This window comes from Syngnathus typhle, linkage group LG11, assembly GCF_033458585.1.
Source record: "Syngnathus typhle isolate RoL2023-S1 ecotype Sweden linkage group LG11, RoL_Styp_1.0, whole genome shotgun sequence".
NCBI lineage: Eukaryota > Metazoa > Chordata > Actinopteri > Syngnathiformes > Syngnathidae > Syngnathus > Syngnathus typhle.
Window position 1 is genome coordinate 7,312,286 of NC_083748.1, and position 18,037 is coordinate 7,330,322.

General features: G+C 42.6%; 2 protein-coding genes across 3 annotated transcripts; both read right to left on the reverse strand.

Annotated features, from left to right (window-relative positions):
- Positions 1–48: 48 nt before the first annotated feature.
- faim2b (Fas apoptotic inhibitory molecule 2b) lies at positions 49–3,700 on the reverse strand. Of its 2 annotated transcripts, none has more exons than XM_061290612.1 (12): positions 3,621–3,700; positions 2,524–2,569; positions 2,357–2,424; positions 2,197–2,261; positions 1,736–1,789; positions 1,609–1,659; positions 1,477–1,516; positions 1,360–1,397; positions 1,175–1,262; positions 910–1,002; positions 644–697; positions 49–550 (listed from the first exon to the last, which is right to left on the reverse strand). In XM_061290612.1, the coding sequence occupies exons 1-12, from the start codon at positions 3,633–3,635 to the stop codon at positions 401–403; spliced, it is 762 nt and encodes a 253-aa protein (XP_061146596.1). In that variant the 5' UTR covers positions 3,636–3,700; the 3' UTR covers positions 49–400. The 2 variants fall into 2 exon arrangements, with proteins under 2 accessions (XP_061146596.1, XP_061146595.1); XM_061290611.1 differs by having other exon boundaries at positions 2,524–2,572.
- A 3,337-nt stretch (positions 3,701–7,037) lies between these two features.
- On the reverse strand, positions 7,038–15,300 carry nr1d4b (nuclear receptor subfamily 1, group D, member 4b). The gene is made up of 8 exons (XM_061291719.1): positions 14,750–15,300; positions 10,998–11,309; positions 10,797–10,885; positions 10,566–10,710; positions 8,862–9,409; positions 8,582–8,767; positions 8,281–8,491; positions 7,038–8,200 (listed from the first exon to the last, which is right to left on the reverse strand). Exons 1-8 carry the CDS (start codon positions 14,766–14,768, stop codon positions 8,004–8,006), a joined length of 1,707 nt encoding a protein of 568 aa, XP_061147703.1. The 5' UTR covers positions 14,769–15,300; the 3' UTR covers positions 7,038–8,003.
- Between the last annotated feature and the right edge of the window lie 2,737 nt (positions 15,301–18,037).

Here is an 18,037-nt window from a genome sequence, read left to right on the forward strand (position 1 = left end):
ACTATAATTGGTGACACACACTTGCTCTTTATGAATAAAACGGTCACAACATGTATAAAAGATCTGCATCAAATACAACAAATGGTCATGAACACAAACTCAACCGCGCCAGATTTAAAAAGTGCAAGTTGTTCACCAGACTTTCATCAGTCCTCACTCCCATACTGTCCTTATGGAATGAAAGGACAGCTCATCACAGATTACTGTAATTCCTTCTCCTGTCCAACCAAAGGAGTATTACAGTCAGGTATTATGTCACAAATCACACCAGTCAAAATCCCCACAACGTGCACACGTTCTAAAAAGGCTGACACAAAGGTAAAGCGTGGTAAAGTTTTGTAAATTTGCAAACCGCCAGACTTCAGCGAAGACGACCAGAGCTCGCATACGAGGATGCGCTTCAGTCGCGACCTCCTCCCGCGAGCTGTAACAGGAAGCTGAACAGGTAGATGATGTCCAGGTAGATGCTGAGTGTGGCAAAAACATATTCTTCTGGACTGATGCTGAAGCGCTTGTTCCCAAGCAGCATCTGCGTGTCGAATGCCAGAAACTGCACAGGGCAGACACGCGTGTCAAAACTTTGGTGATCCAAATGTGGATTTTGTGTCTAGCTGGCAATTGAAATAGTAAATGTGCTTCTCACCAGAGTGAAGAGGATGGCTCCGAAGACGGCGTAAATGGCTTGTAACCAAGGAATCTGGAACAAAGATATTAATTACAAAACACTGCTAAGAAGGATAGCACACTTCTAATTTAGGTCATTATTAATTACAAAACACTGCTAAGAAGGATAGCGCACTTCTAATTTAGGTAACGACTAGATTATCTGTGACGCTAATCCCTTTTGGTTAACACACGGGGGCATCACATTTACGACATTGTTATTTTCGAGCCGTTATGGGAACGTACGTATCCAAACGGCACGGCGGTGAGAACGATGGCGCCCAGCAACATGACCATACATAACGAAAACAGGATGCCTTGACAGGAAGTCACGTCAACCTGAAAATAGGAAAAGAAAAAAGAATTATACCACATTTAAAGCTCATATTGTGCTCTATCTATCTATCTATCTATCTATCTATCTATCTATCTATCTATCTATCTATCTATCTATCTATCTATCTATCTATCTATCTATCTATCTATCTATCCAGAGTCATCTTTGACTCACTTTGCTTTGGAAGCTGAAGACGGTGATAGAGAAGCAGACAATGGCGGTGATTCCCAAACACAGCATCACCGACTTGGTGTTGTAAAAGCTGGAGAAAGGACGAGCTAGCTCAGTCGCATATTTCTTACTACAGAGCGGAACACGCAATCAAAATCAGTGTCCATGTGACCCAAATATGAACTCACCTCGACACAAATCCCATCATGAAGGCCATACTTAAAGTCTGTGCGATGAGAGAAAGCAGATATTTCACGCTGGCCAGACACACACACACACTCATAATAACAATGAGGAATACTCACAAAGATAACTAACAAAATGATGTTCCAGGGAACCTGCCTCCTGTTGAGGAACAAGAAAAAAAAAAAGATTATGATTCCGTTCATAGATTCTCAGGATTGGGTCTTTTTTTAATAATTGAAAAATAGCGTTACCTCAAGTCCCCACAGCAGGACAGAGCGATGTATGTGACAAAGAACAGGAGACTGTGCACAAAGGTCAAACAACAAGATTAAAAACAAAATGTAACACTTGAATACAAGTTGATGCGCTTGCACTTACTAAGATGCCATGTACAAGCTGGGGTGAGTCTGGATGAAGAACCTGACGGGTGCGCTGCAAAAACAAACAGAAAAATGGAGAGAACGTTAAGAGTGCATGACATCTAGCAATCACTGGCCACTTAATTAGGGACAACCTAATGTTGGGCTGGTGACATCACAGTTGTGCTCATTTACATAATAAAGGCCCTCACTCGAAATTAATCTGCCCGTGACTTGGGAACTAGGCTGGGTGAAGATCCGCCTCTTTCAAGTGTTTTATGTCAAAGCCAAATGGTAAGCAGAGCTGCAGTTAGTATTGTTGGACATGTTATCTTGAGATAAATAGCACTTGTCTAGGTAAAGCTGTTGATATGATCAGGTGGGGGTTGCTTGTGACTAGCGGCACACCAGTTTTGCTAATATTGCGGTCAGTGAGTTCACAGTATGCATAATTGTATTAGTATATGGAAGAGATCTTACCAAAATGTAAAGAGGGCAACAATTCCCACAGTCACTAAGAGTTGGACCATGAGAATGGCATAGACCTGCAAAGAAAGTTTGTGTCTTCATCAAGCACCTTTACTTTCTAAATAGTTGTCATATACAAGTATTACTCTTGCTGGTAAAATAATACGTTTACCTTCCGGATGAAGGTCCGCCTGACGGTCTGGTCATCCCACAAAAACTGGACCTGCATCTCCTCAATGCCTTTGAGAGAAAACACAGATATGATCTTAACATTGTCACAATATGAAAAATTAAAAAAGTGTATTTTAATAATTTAACGAGATGTTTTTAGCATTTTACCTGCCACCGTTTCCTGATATGTTGGTGGTTCATTGCCATTGTCGACCTGCTGAAATAAACCGTGTTGAAATCACTTGAACTGCACGTATAGTCAAAAAGAGTGTCAAAATATTTTGTCATCACGGACCAAACCGTAGTTTGGGTTTACCTTATAGGGCGTCCTGATTGTGGAAATCATATGTGGAAGTACCAGTCAAAAGTTTTGAAACAATTCAAGCTAAGAAATTCAAGCTCTTGATAATGTGCCGCTGTGAACTGAAAGTAAATCCAGATCATAAAGCATGCATCATAAAGCTGAGTGAGAAAATACCGACACGTGCCTACTTCGAAGACTCTGATTTACCTATTATTGGCTTTGATTAACATCTTATGTTTACCATATAATTCCAAAAGTATTAATGATCAATCTACAATTTGAGGATTTTTTAAATAATGAAAAAAAACACAGAATTAGAAGGGGTTTCCAAACTTATGACTGGTACTGTATAATCACCTCATCATATTACTAATATTGCAAAAGACGCTATTTCCCCTGCATTTAAGTATTGCCTTATATATTTTCAACTTCACACTGAGTTTACTGTATTAAGTAAGTTCCAATTTTTGTCCAATAGGAAGTATACCTTGACTTTGCTGTGGTTAGCAAAAAAAAATTAAAATAAAAAAAGATGTGGTGGCCCAGATCGAGTTTGATACTACACACGTGGATGATTTTTCTGGAATAAAACTTGAACTGCAAGAAAGTAGCTCTCTTTAGCTGTTCTGAACTCCTGTTTCAATGTCGGTGTCATAGTGAAGTAAACGATGTTCCCGTAGCAGTCTAACTTTAACAATGAGTAGCTCACAATCAACAATGAGAGAAGTGAATTATTTTTCCAATGTTCCAAAGTCACTAGCGCATTTAACACAAACACAAATATTACATTGAATGTGCGGCCTCTACATCTAAAAGAAGCTAGCAATGTAAATAATGTACAATCAAGACATTTATTCTTTTACACTAATATATGAGAACACTTTTTATATCACGGTTACAGATTAACGACTATCTTGCAACAACGTTAAACAGTTATCGGTGGTTCAACATTAAAACATACCTTTGCCTTTTTCATGGTTCTCCCTTGGTGATGATGATGTTGAGGAGGAGGAAGATGTTTTGTTGTCAGTCTGTTTCTCCCAAAAAGATCCAAAAATCAGAAGACTCTCAGCTCCGTGTTCCTCACTTGACCGCTTGCATGTCATGCAAAGTATGCGAGTTGTTGTTGCCCTGATTTTGTTTGGACGCTGCGGATTACGTAGCAGCTTTACCGTCCATCCTCCATGTGGTTAATCTCTTTCTAACCCCGATCCACCTCCCCTCTTTCTTTTTCTAACGAGCGTGTTCTAGAAGAGTACAGGTAGTCTCCAAACATCCAGATAAAGCCAGACTGTACCATTGTTCTTAAATAAATAAATGTGTTGTTTAATTCTCTCAATGACGCCTTTCTCCTTCATTTGAGATGCTCCATCATCGAAGAGCAAACAATAAATCACTCAAATTTTGAATTGCATTTATATTGTATCATTGGGTTTCTTCAATAATTCTGAGATCATGGACCATAAACATCATTGGCATCACAGACAATATTCATTTCTCCTGTAAAGTACAAACATGATCCTTAATTTCAACTCCATCTTCAACCAGGTGACCTATGACCTCATGCTTAGTGTAAGAGACTGGTTTGGTAATTGCTGACTAATAAGATGAAAGTTAAGAACATTATGATGCTCTTATGACCGTCACATGGTTTAATAATGAGATTTACTGGCAAGCTTTACATCACTCCCTTGGCAGGCACACATATAGGGTTTCTGATTGAAAAACTGTCCCCCTAAAAAAGTATCCTAAGCCAACAAAAAGACATGTTTTTTTTTTTTTTTTATTGAGGAAAAAAAGGAAAAAATACCCCAAACCAACAAAGATGTACAATTATTTTTAAAAGTTGAAGAAAAAAAAAAGTGACTGTCAAACCTATTCCTGGTGTCAACCCTGTAGCAGCAAATACACGCTACGAATCGACTATATTTCAATATACTGTGACAATTCTGTGACATTCATGTTCTGTGACATGCTGTGATTTTTTTCTGATGTAAATAATATTTGTGCGATGGTTCAATGAAACAGCACTAGATCGGCGAATTCTGCCTCAATCAGTGAAATAAATTAAAGGAAAAACAACTCAACAAATACAACTCACAGCCACTTTGTTTGTGTGTGTTTTTTGTTTTGTCTTGTGCATAATGCTTTTTGTGAAAACGACAACTCCAGGCGAAATACTTGCATGTTTAACAAAACATTTTATGTACTTTCTCGACAAAATGTTGGACTCACCATCGCATCGCAAGTTGACGATCGACTCACATCCTCCCCTTTCCTGCACGAATGCAAGTGCAATTTAGCACGTACTCAATCCTGAACTTTACTTTTCCAACAAATAGCATTCCCGATCTGTGTTACAATCACCTCAAGATGACGTTTTGCAGCAGGTAGCGGGCTCAGTTAGGTGGCTTGCTTGCACGTAGCACTGTCATTCTTGATCAGTACTAAAGTCACATGAGTAGAAACTCATAAATCCAATATAACAATGCCAAAGAGATAACACAAGTTAATTTTTTAGGTTTTGCAATTATAGCTGCCGTTTGTCTGGCAGTCATTGGACTGTGAAGCACCTGAGCATGATGGGAAATCACAACAATCTTTTTTTTTCTCCACTTTGTGGTTCCGTTCTATTCTAAGTACCCAATAATGCAAAATTGAAAGAAAAAAGCCCCTCATCACTGTTTGAAATTGAGTTATTATTTTTGTGAGGAAACATTTTGTTGTGTACATTATTGGATTGTTGCATATGTGAGCCAAGTATTTGATTCATGCATTGACTAGTGATTGAATTATTGCTAATCTTATATTTCTGGGATTTAATATTTCTGCATGCAATGCCATCGTCTCTCCGCCAGATGGCAGGAGATGACAGTATAAGAAATTCAATGTTTCATTTTCAAATAAATTTTGCGCGTCTCTGCCCAAAAAGTAGTCATGGTCACAAATAGTGACGTGTAGCCCTTTTTATCCACAATTTATTAAACAACCAGTTTGCAGCTATGTTTGGAGCTCATCTCCCTTTAAACCTGAGCTGTGAAATATGATCCAGCAGAACATTAGGGTGTCCTGAAGTGGCTTGGCTTGGATCAAAACATTAGCTGAGCTGATGCTTTGGTTTACTTCATTTATTTGAAGACCCGGAAGTGAAAGAGAATACCTGTGAAACACGTACGGCCATTTATTATCTTTTTTCTTTCATTAATATGATTATAATAAGGGGGTGTCTGCATTTCAGACATCCTCAGGGTTCTTAAAGATCACATTGCCTCTTGCCTTTTTCTGCAAAGTTTTGAACTCCTTAAGTGAGATTCACTCCATTGGCTGCAGGAAAACAAATGCTGAATAGTGTATAAAACCTCCATTGCCTCCCCTATTGTCATTGCCTCCAAAGAAACTCCAGCAGATTACCTTTAAACTTTAAATGCATTATCAGCCTGTGCCTTTAATGCAAAACCAAGCAAAGTATATAACAGCATATGTATGCCTTCATAATACTTAATTACGAAATGAGGTGTGATGTCACTGTCTGCTGTAGCGTTTCGAAAACTTGTTAGACAGTGGCATTTGCTTTCAACACCACAGGGCAAGTGTTGAATGTCAAACTTAACACCTGCTCCGCCTTTCTGCTATTCCTTCCCAAACAGGTGTGGTCCTGTGAACTAGGCTTGCTCGTTTTGGATTTGTTGACCCTTGCTCAAATTCATGATTTTATGGTGCACTGCTGCCTCAGCATTGTCACATGTTTGTTATTTGAAATGGCACATTAAGAATAAAAATAGAATTTCCATTCCTCTTTTAGGGAGCATGATAAGTATAATAATTATATAAATAGAAAGGAACCCACAGGATGTTGCTAAATTGTGCTAGATGAGATCATCTTGACATTTTATCATCAATCACAATTGGGCAGAGGTCATATGAGTCCACTCTAGGCTGGTTTTAAAATTGGGGCAAATTTTATGGTCATAAAGATTAGTTCCTGTTTTCAGATATTATTCCTCAACGTAACCAAGTACAAATTTCCAAGGACTTTTATGAATGAGGCGATTCTCTTTGTTCTGTCTCATAGCCTGTCTGGGGAGCTCTTCAATTTTGGAATCGCCATGTCCATGATCATTTTACGTGGGGAAAATAGCTCCTTCTAGATGCTTGGCAACCCCAAATATTTATTTTGCGTATTTGTTTTTGCATATTTACTTATTAGCACGCCCTAGAAAATTCCGATTTCCCTTGTTGATTATGCCGTCGTGCCTTTTAGACCAGTGGAGACATTGCTTCTGTTGCTAGGTTACTGTGCATGTCGTGTCTTGGCATTGATAATGCTGATGAAAACATCCTGTTCGGAAAATTAAGAATGAAAAAGAGCACGGGGGAATTTCTCTATAACATTATTTAATAATAGTACTCTATGGTGTAACCACAAAACAGTTACAAAATATACACAAGTGATGCAGTCAATTGACAAGACATTTAGTTCGTTCATATATTCTCAAATAAAAAGTTTATATTCAGAGTGCATGGTTCAAATGCAGTTTATGGAGCAATTTATAATATATTGTTAATGATGCTGGCTTAATGCAATACTTAACATCTTCATTAACATATCCAAGACTCTTCATACTACCAACCAAGCATAATATTTACAAAAATTTACAAAAAACATATTCAGTGAAAACCCATCAGACTCGGTCTGAGCGACCAATAATTTCTCCCTGATTAGCACATAGCGACACAATACAACTTATTTCCATTTCTTAAAAATACATCATTATATATCTCTCATTCCACAATAAGGTGATTTACTCATGATGTGAAAATAGCTGATGGGAGCACATATGAACCATTCTTTTAGCTTGGCTTCATCTCTATTGCTCTCATCTACTCTGGGTTGGAGGACTTGTTGATGTCTGGAGCATGCCATTTACAGGTGAGGTGAGAATGTACAGTCAAAATCCGTCATTGGTGAAGGTTTGTACAAGCTCCTGGAGTGTGTGTGTGTGTGTGCTTTGCTGCCTAGTTGGATTAGAGGACAATAGACCGACAGAGAACTTCAGGGAGGAGAGGTCAGCATTTGGTGAACCAACCAGGAAGAACATAGTTTGAAGTCGTTTAACTGACAGTCTTGGAAGCAAGCAATCGGTTGAGTTCAAGGGCTTCCGCCTCCCCTGCTGAGCTTTTTAAGAGTCCCCTCTCTCACGCCATCGCACTCGGCCAAGTTCCAACAACAAGCATCCGTCACGCAGGGGCCGACATCTGCGGCGGGCCCGGCTTGAATAGGAAGCCAAGAAGCCCCCCCCCACCCACCCACCGAAGCAGATATCTCAGCGGGCCTCGTGCTCGTTTACGGATCAATGCGGAACGCTAAAAGCTTGTCAGAGTGCTGGTTGTTCAAGGTTCGCAGGTCCGGCAGACGTAGCAGCAGCTTGGGGAAGAGGGTGCTGTCGTCCGGCCGGCGACTCGTAATTAGTGTGCGCAGAGCTTTGATTAGGTTCTCCTGCAGTTGCTCGACCGCTCCCACATCCACGATACCGGAACGATCTAAAGGTAACGGGAGGGAAATAAGTTAGAAACATGGACGGAATGGGAACGTGTTGCGCCTTGATAAGTTTGTGTCTTACCAGCTGAAACAAGCACGACGGCCATGAAAAGAGCCATCTCGTCTGGTTCCAAACCCAGAGAGGCGAGCTTTTCGCTGAAATCAAACATGGCGTCCAGTAAAACACCCATGCCCAGCGCCCGTAACGATGCCAGGGAGTATGTCTGCCCATTGAGGAAGGTCACGGTCCTCTCCTTGGGGTCAAATAATGAGCAGAACCTCACCATCAGCACCTGCAAATCAATACAAGAGTCATTGGACGAACTTCGGAGGCTGCCGCCGTTATCGCATGTAAACAAGCCATACAAGGTTACACAATGTACCTGGAAAGTGCCAGATTTGAGTAGCATGACTTGGTCTTGTTGGCTGAGAGTCTGGAAGCCCGGTATGCTCTTTGCGAACTCCACCACTTCTTTGACGGCAGGGGTGAAACACTGCGAAAAGGACTCCCACATTTCCTGACTGGAGCGACTGGCCGGAGCCACCGGACAAGAGTTGAGCGGACATGCCTGTTAGGAGAAGACAAAACGACCAGATACATGAGCTCCCTCGTACTGACATTATGAGGAGTGAAAAAAAATGGAAGAATGTTTCAAGGCTCACCAAGACTTTGGCTCCACCGTTTAGTTTCCAAGGACAGGAATTTTGGTTCTGAGAATCAGTCTTCTGATTGCCCGCAAAGTGCTGAGATGAAAGGCCGCCACGAACGGGACACTGATTTTGATTGCTGAAGTTGTACTTGGAAGTGTTGGCGTTATTATTGGATGTGTTGTCGTTGTTGCTGTGGGCGACGGGACACTTGGAGGGGACGCCGTATCCCGATGTCAGGTCTCCCTGGAACGTGTGGCGCGCCTGTGCTGGGGCCGCGTCCTGCACCTGCGCAGGAGCGTTGTGGAAAGTAGCTCCGATGTTGCTGTTGCTGGCGGGTCTCTTGAGCGTTTTCCTCTCGCTGTTTATTAAGTCGCTCTGGTACGACTGCATTGCGGAGCCCGCTCCTTCGTTGGTCTGGTTCTTTGGGCTGCAGTGGGTGTCGGAGGGAGGTGACATCTCCATCTCCATGGAGGCGGATTCATTTAGACTGTTCATATAGCTTTGCATCTCATCCAAGAGTCTCTGTTTCTCCCGTTTGGGAATGCGACCAAAACGCACAGCTGAGGAAGCAAGAGAGAGAGAGAGAGAGAGCCCTTCTGTTAGAACGCACACTCTGCAAAAGCCCAAATTTGATGCTTTTACAAACAGTCACAGTTTAGAAATTCAAAAGCCTCGACATTAATGTTGTTCTAAAGTCGTCACCTCATCGGACAGCTCGTTCCTTCCCTCCAACATTACGGTCAGCCCTCCCCTCTTTTTACCGCTCCTGCTCTTACAGCCCTATTTATAGTTCCGTCCGTGCTCTCACAATGCCCCCCTCCCCCCCGTCACTCCTCGCATTCTGTCTCAAATTTGAACGCGTCCTTTCTTTTGAGCTGAAGAACTAGGTCACTGGGTCAACAGTGCTAAATATGATGTCCTTTATAAATTGACCAAGGGCAAGGTTAAAAAAGATAAGAGGCAGGTAGGGGAGGTAGAAATTAGTTTGGGTGAGGAAAAGACATTTTCAAATGTTGCCAATCAATACATGACATAAAAATGATTCCGGCAGATTAACAAACATAAATCCCAACGATTAACCGGTTCTTAAGCATACCTTTATAATATTCTTACTTATAATTCTGCCTTTGCTGTGAGCTACTGAATTATCTGGCAATTTTTCAGTCCTACATTATATTCCAGCTTTTTGAGGTCAACTAAAAATGTTTGCTCCAAAAAGAGATGATGTATCGTCACCTAGTTTGCCCATCTCCCAAGAGGCCGGAGCCCCTTGCGGTGAACATTTTCAATAAAGGCCAGATTACATGTATAACACCTAAAGTGGAACACTCACTTTTGGCATGATTAATGAAAGATTGCCTGAAAGCAGAGGTTAGGCTCTGCATCACGCTGAGTGCATGATCACCAATTCTGGTGTCCCAATTTCCCAAAATAAACTATATTTGTCGCAATTTCTCGGTGATTGATGACTACTGGGACTCTTAAGCTCCTCTAGTCATAAATCAGAAGGCAACGAGTGAGGAAACTGAAGTCTGCAAACGAAAGCGGGAGGGAGGATAGAGGAGAGTGAAAGAACCAGTGAAAAGCAGCAATGCTTCTTAAAATGATGACTGTGGATTTATAATCCACCGTAATTGATCATTGTGATCCACTGAACAACTCGCCCTGCGATGCAAATGCCTCACGTTCCATTTATAGTGCGTGCACATCTCTTACCATCTCTGGACATGCCCACGGAGAGACACTTCTTAAAGCGGCAGTGTTGGCAGCGATTTCGGTTCATGCGCATGATGAGACAGTTTTCATTCTTCACGCACATCTTGTAGTGGATATTCTGCTGAATGCTGCGTCTGAAAAAACCCTGCAGACAAATGAGAGGAGCGTTCAATATCTCCGGCAGAAATACGATTTTGCCAGGTAAAGGGAATAACGCTTTGGCGAGCTCACCTTGCAGCCCTCACAGGCGTGGACGCCGTAATGGAATCCGGATGCGATGTCCCCACACACTTTGCATAGAAGCACCATCCCTCCGGTTTCTGTGAAGACGTAAGCACACCATTTATGAGAGGAACGCAATAGCTAACTGCTAGCAGGTAGACGGAAAAAGAAGACGACAGGTGGGAGACGAGAGGCTATGTATGTACTTACTTGGGAAGGTGCTAGTAAAGCCACAAGGTCTTTTGGCCACTGTGGGATGGCTGTAGGTGGCCGATGACACAGTTGTAACTTGGGCAGCTGGAGCATTGTTGACTTCTGGAAATTGGAAGACCATTTTCGGGGAAGGCGTCCCTCCCCTTTGCTCCCCTCGCTGCTTCATGGCCCCAATCTCCTGAAAGGAGATACCCTCTGGGGATGAGGGTTGCGAGTGGGAGGAGGGCGACTGGGTTTGGTATCCACTGGATGGGCTGCCAGGACTTGGGCTGGCACTGCCAGAGGAGCCGGCATAAAGGATGACACCACCTGGGGAATACACAAAAACATGCAGAGAAATTAAATATTGAATTCAACGTCCAGAATTAGCTGAAAGCTAACGACTTGACTCGACCCCGAATAGATTTAATAGAGTGATGCTTCGTTGGAGGATTATTATTATTATTGCATGCCAACAAGTTTATTCATTTTGCAATAACAAACTGCCAAGTGAGTTGTTATTCAATCAGGGTCATAATCATTGTTCGAATGCGCCAAACAGCCACGGCTCGGTGAAGCGTAGCTAATGGTGAGTGACATTTTTAATCATTTGTTTTTCTTTTGCTCCATGAAAGTAGATCCTCACATTTACATGTAATATTTAATTGTCTTAATATAATAGTGCTGCAAAAAAAAAAAGTCAACATAAATATTTCTTACATTTATCTATCTGCAGCTTTTTTTTTGTTACTCCATGTGCCTCATATGAGCTATAAACGTGGCCTTTGTTCAAAGATGTCACATCAAGTTGGAAATGCCCTATTACCCCTGAATGCAACTCCCCCGCAGCCATCCCCCTTGTTTTGCAGACAGTTTTCTTCCCACAAGATGAAAGACTCCCTCTCACGTGCAGCCTGAGCCAGCCAACTCCCTCCCTCCTTCCCCGCCCGCCCGCTTTCGCTTCACCACAATCCTTACGCCTCCTGCTACCCCTCCCTTCGTCTCCATCCTCCTCTCCTCCTACCAGCCACCCACCCTCCCTCTTCTCTTTGGCTCTGAGCACGCAGACCCATCTATCCGCCAGCCACCTGACCGCCAGCTCACATGGACTCTTGACACAGTTCCCGCCCGGCTCACAAGGCCCTTTTGCGCAGTCTCGTGTAGACAACAGCAGCAGTGCCATAATCGGCGCTCGGCCTAGATCACGTTGGGAATACTGAAGCTAACTGATTGGCTCCAGTCCACATTGTCACTGTGCTTTCAATATATAATACTTTGGATCAGTGAATTTAGAATACTGTTCGTGTTAAATTGTGGGCCAACTGAATAATTTTAAGACTAGATTTATTTTTATCACAAGTATACATCGCTTTATAGCAGCAGTTAGATTATTTGGAGAGGGTTAGGTTGTCAAAAAGGATATATAGATAAACTTGTCACGTTGCTGTGTTAATCACAGATAATTTGCTATTTGGTCTACCAGATTACTAGTAGAGCCTGTTTACCCTTGGCTCATTCCCACTATCATTTCTTTTTGTGTACGTTTCCCATTAATGACCTTGAATCAGCCACGAAAAGCTGATTAGCCTCTTGCTCCAGTGCTCTCCTTGAAAAAACGTGCTGTGTTTCTTGGAGACTTTAAGTGCCTCCCTTCTTAATTCCTGTCCTTCCTCACACGTGTCAACTACGAGTGAGCCTGAGGTAGCCGTGACTTGACACACTGATGATCCATGTGCTGCTTGTTCGTTTGTGTGTGTGTGTGTGTGAACAAGGTTTTATGAACATGTGTACCATCTGAGTCACAGCCGGCGTCACATGGTACAAACTTCCTCACTTCATTCAGCAACACGCTGCTCATCCGCCCTCTCCAGTGAAAACTATTCAGTCGGCCCCCTAACAACTTCGTGGAATCTAGTTTGACTGGGTGTCACAGTGAACTCTGAGAATACAGCGCTGTAGTCATGCACAAGTTGAAACACGTGATCTGTGGACTCGCACAGGGCCCGAAGAGCTATAGAATAAACAAAACAAACCACCCCCCCTCCCACTTGCCAGTTCTCTATGACTTCCCATCTCGTGTACTCCCGCCTCCTAGGCATCTGACCCTGGCAAGCTTACTGTATAAACATCAATCTCATGTCATGACTCACAGACACCCGCCCCCCCCCCAACCTCTGTGTGAACATTTACAGTTGTGCATGGGTGGTAAGCCCTAACCCACGTGCAAAGGCTGGCCTTGTATGTTTTATGAACGGGATGTTTTGGCAAAGGAGGTCAAAGTGATCGACCGAACTTCATGAACAACAAACCTCGGTTGGTAGAGGCGGGTTGTACCAATTTCATTACCAGCGATATGTACTATAACTTCGTTACTTGTCAACGTAACCTAGACCACAGATGTGACTCACAGAGTTTTGATATCTGCGTCATCTTAACTCCTCCAGAAATCGAGAAGAATGTTCCTCGTGGTGTTAAGTACATTTGTGACGCATTCAGACATGCGTACGCACATGTTAACACCCGCCCTGCGATTGCCTGGTAGTCGGTCGGTCAAAGTCAGTTGGGCTAAGCTCCAGCTTCACTATGACCCTGAATCGGATAAGTGAAAATCCAGTTGATAATATGGACATCTTTTCATATTCAACTTGTAAAGAGCAAATAATTAACTTCTGGGGACACATTTTTTTTACAAATAATATTTTTCTATTGCGCTGCATGACTTAGTCAACCCTCCTGCTGACTCTGACCAGAAAGTTCATGAGCATCAGTACTGGAAAACATCCCTCCAAGCCACAAAAGAACTGATTCATGAAATTATATTAAATGAAAGAAAATTAAAGGCTCGTGTTAAGGACTCTGGCTGGCCAGAAAAGCTGGTCTTACCGGATGAACATATGTTTCAATTCACTAGAATACAATGAAGTACACTTGATTGTGACTGCTAATGAGTAATTTGCAAAGCATCCTTATTGAAGGACACTTTTAAACCGCTCTGACCCACTGACCAAACTCACTGAGAACACAGAGGAATCCCCGTGCTGGCCCCCGGGAGCGAGCAAGCGTGCACGAGCCTGCTTGGAGAGGAGCATCCGTAAGGGGCGAGGCTGAGAGGAAACATGCGCGGCACGTGGACAACGAGGTTGTTACACGTGTTGTGTGCTCGAGGTGGGGCGAGGCGGGGCCGCGTGTAGGAAACCGGCCGCATGATCGGCAAGTATTATCGTTGCCGCCTCTACCCATGATGCACTGGGCACGGAAAAGACATGGCACTTGAAACGATATAGGGGAAGTTGACGTACTTAGAAGGGCCTCCGTTGGGATTTCCACGGTATTTTAGAGGCGATATCACCATATTGGGTGCGCCGTGTCATGCATGCATTTAAATAAGCGATAAGAAGGTCATCATTTTGGGAGGGGCGAGATGCATCCTCATTCTTGAGGGGCATTTTAGGTCTTACTCCACGTGAGTTTGTTTACATGCAATTGTTCGAAAGTCAAGTGTCAAAAGGTCACTTATGGAGAGCATGCAGCTTCCTGTGCTTGCAGCTGTCAGTCAGATTGATCATCAAGTAGCAACAGAACCTGGACATGAATAAAGACTATTGCAAGTTTTATTCATCCACATATTTTCGTATCCACGTAAAGCACCTTATACATTTGAAATAAACCAACGACACACGCACAACATCCAATTTTCAACCGCATTAATGACAGTTACGATCATTTATAACACATTATGTCGCTATGGGTTGATAGAGAAGACGGCTTACCTCCGGGGCTGTTCTCCATGTTTCCTAGTAGATAGGCAGACGTTGCTTCCGTTGTTCTGGTTTTGTTCAGAGCCTCAGTTTGCCGCTGGCGAGGAGTTTGGTAGGTGAAACAGGTGAAAGAGTCCTGAACTGCCAAGGCATAGAGAGTGTATCCCACAAATCAAAAGAGCAGGGATGTGCACAGGGCATTGGTCTGGGGGGTTCTTGAGAAAATCCGGTCAGCAGAGCAAAAACTCTTAAGTAGGAGGAATAGAGCAATACTGTCTTCAATCCAGAAAAAAACTCCGAGGTGAATGGCTTTCTACGGACGTGCGGCTCAAAGGAGTTCCTCTGTCACACTGAACTGCTTGCCATGTACAGTCACCATGAAAACACGATTAGAGTGCAAGTAGTTTAAACACACCCCGCTCATCAATAAGCAACACGCGTCCTGAAATAACCAGCACGTTTTCAGGTGCCTGACAAATGTGACCGTTTTTTTTCCCTCTCTCCTTTTCTCGTGTCCCCTCCGCCGCCCGTCCGTTTGTTGATGCGTCTCTCTCCTTCTCTCTCTCCGCCCCCACCCTCCTGGTCCTCCGCCTCCTCCTCACGCCCCCACTCCGCTCGCTCGTGCTCGGCCTCTCATTGGCTGAGAACCCCCGGTCGGAGACGGCTCATTGGGCTGTTTGCACATTGGAATGCTGCTTAAAGCTCTGCTGCATGTGCACATGGCATGTGAGCCAACGCTGCCCTACTGACACACATTTTATGCAAATAGGCTGCCTGAGCTCGCAGCAAGATGGAGGGAGGCGAGCGAGAGCTGACAAGATGTCCCACTCGGTGTGAAACGCTCCATCTGTTGTTGGAGGGCAGGGAGGTAGCCTCTTTCACACTAGAGCAGTGATTCCCAAACACTTCGTGTTGTCGTGGGAGATCATCAGGTTTACTGTGGCAAATTTGATTTCTTTAGTCAGAAAAGTTTAATCCTTTTTATGGGCTGAGGATTTTAAAACACACAAGAAATGTGTCTCTGGTAATTAGAGTCACTGGCTCTTTAGCAAAAAGCACTTTTCGCTCAGTTAGAAACAATGCGATGCCCTTGTGTCGTGTAATAAGGACAGGTGACAAAAGTCAAGTTAGCACACACCAAAACAGTCTCAAATGGTTTATGAATGGGTTGAATACTTCAGTGAATGCGGATGTCTTCCAGCCTTGCGTGCATTCCTCCCGTGCTCTAACAGTCCGCCGCAGATTGGCCGAGTGAGCGGTGTGTTTCCATTTGGACGATCTCTCTTCGTCACACTCTGCACGTGCGTTGTGGGCGGTGCTCAGCGTGACTTCCCCTGCCCCTCCCCCACCCTCCTCACGTTCCTGCTCTCTGCAGATTGTGTTTGCACACAGCCAAGCTATCAGCACAAGATTGGCTGGGACCGCCCGAATGTAGGTCACAAGCTGCTTGCGGAAACATGAGCTGAAGAATAAAGGAAAAAAAAAAGAAAGAAAAAACCAACCAAATGTGCTCAAAATTGTGGGCTCGTCGCATGAAAAAAAAAAAAGAATAAAAGATGAAAACGCTGCCCTTTGGCGGCAAGCTTATCGAGATTGAATGTGGGTCATATTTTATGGCCGGGCTGTATCAAAGCGTGATGTTATTCTCAACTGCTCGAATGTATTCTTGATAGATGAAGTCAATCAAGAATGTGGTCATTTAAAAAAAATAGGTTTAAAGGTCACTCCAACGTTATTGGGCTATAGTGGACACCCTGACATAATGGTATTTCAAATAAAAAAAATCATCCACTAATTGGGTTTATTTATACTACATATATGGGTCATATTGCTTCCAATATTTTAAATTGGGACAAGCGGGATAGAAAATGAATGGATGGATGGATTTAGCAGTCATTGTACAAATTTTACTGTAGCAGTTTTCGACTCCGAGATGGTGCAGGGCTAGGGGGTGCTATAGCCCCATTAGAAATCGGAGTAACCCCATATGGTTCATCCAGCATTTTAGTTCATATTTTAAATACATTCATTTTCACAAACACCCCTTTAGCCCTGAGGGAAAAAATCCTGAAGCCTTGTCTGTTGAGACAATATTCATTAATTACCAATCCCAACATGCAACATCCTAATCCTGTTTTTCGTGTTCCGAGTAAATTTGCTTTCATTTCAATTTTATCCCAATGTTGCTTCTTGTTTTTGTTTGTACTTTGTACTATATTTATAAAGCGTAAGTGTTTATGTGTAAAGACTGCTGTGACCGTTTCATTTCTATCAAACGTGTTCACTAATATTTATATTTAGCAAAAGTAACTTAACTTGTAGCAGAATGAATGGTTTCTTGAAAATGACCTGTGTGAAAACTGTAAACCCAAAACTGACATTTTTTCCCCGATGCAATAGTGAAACAGCAGCGCCTCTGTGTGGTTAAATTAAGACACTGCAAGTTCACAAAATGCCCAAATGTGTCATTTCAATTTATGTCCACAAGGTGTCAGTGTGTGCTTGTTTGAGGTGTATCGTTAACTTGGCCTCGCATACGTTTTTTCGTCTGTTTGTCATTACAGATGAAAATGTGATCATTCCTATAAAAAAGGGTCATACGCATGTCACTGGCCCGTTCTAACAATGCATGCTTGTTATATTACTTTGAGCCACATTGTTTCCTTGCTTGGATTGCAGGTTCATCACACATGATGGAGAAATAGGTTTTAAGGTATTCCCCTGAGGGACTATTAGAAGTGTTCTTATGTTCATGAGGCTCTCTGAGAGCAAGTCAAATATTGGCCAGCGGTCTGATGTTTCAAGAAAGTATAGGCCTTGTGAGGCGGCATATACTGTATGTAATGTCATGTACTTTAATCTTGTGTCATGTATGAATGCATTCTTATCACTTATTAATTCTAGCCAATTATTTCTGAGTATTTGCATAACACTGGTGGTAGAGCTGAATGGCAATGTAAGTCAGCAAAGTGGTTTACTTAAATTTCAAAAGCTTGGTAATGTAGCATTTGACACGCACTAAGAAATAGGCCAGGAATGTCACAAATGTATATAAAAAAAAATCTCTTTATGCAAATCATTTAGAGATATTTCTGCAGTTATTAAGTTAATGGGCTTTTTTAAAAATAGGATCTTTGTTCAGGACCTTGTGTAGCCAAATTATGCGGCCCTAAGATGCATTGCTTCGTATGATATATTGTAGTTCTATCACTCCAATAATAAATACTAAATTTGCTTACTACTGCTATGTCAATTAAAAAAAAAAGTTGTTTTGGATCTTATTAGATTGTGCAATCGTAC

What these genes read in the sequence shown, in the direction of transcription:
- nr1d4b (XM_061291719.1), bottom strand. An exon ending in CTTTACTAGCACCTTCCCAA is followed by an intron (nt 10,886 to 10,997) that starts GTAAGTACATAC and finishes ACGTCTTCACAG; the next exon opens with AAACCGGAGGGATGGTGCTT. An exon ending in ACGCCTGTGAGGGCTGCAAG is followed by an intron (nt 10,711 to 10,796) that starts GTGAGCTCGCCA and finishes ATTTGTCTGCAG; the next exon opens with GGTTTTTTCAGACGCAGCAT.
- faim2b (XM_061290611.1), bottom strand. An exon ending in GGCGGACCTTCATCCGGAAG is followed by an intron (nt 2,262 to 2,356) that starts GTAAACGTATTA and finishes CTTTCTTTGCAG; the next exon opens with GTCTATGCCATTCTCATGGT. An exon ending in AGCTTGTACATGGCATCTTA is followed by an intron (nt 1,660 to 1,735) that starts GTAAGTGCAAGC and finishes CTTTGTGCACAG; the next exon opens with TCTCCTGTTCTTTGTCACAT.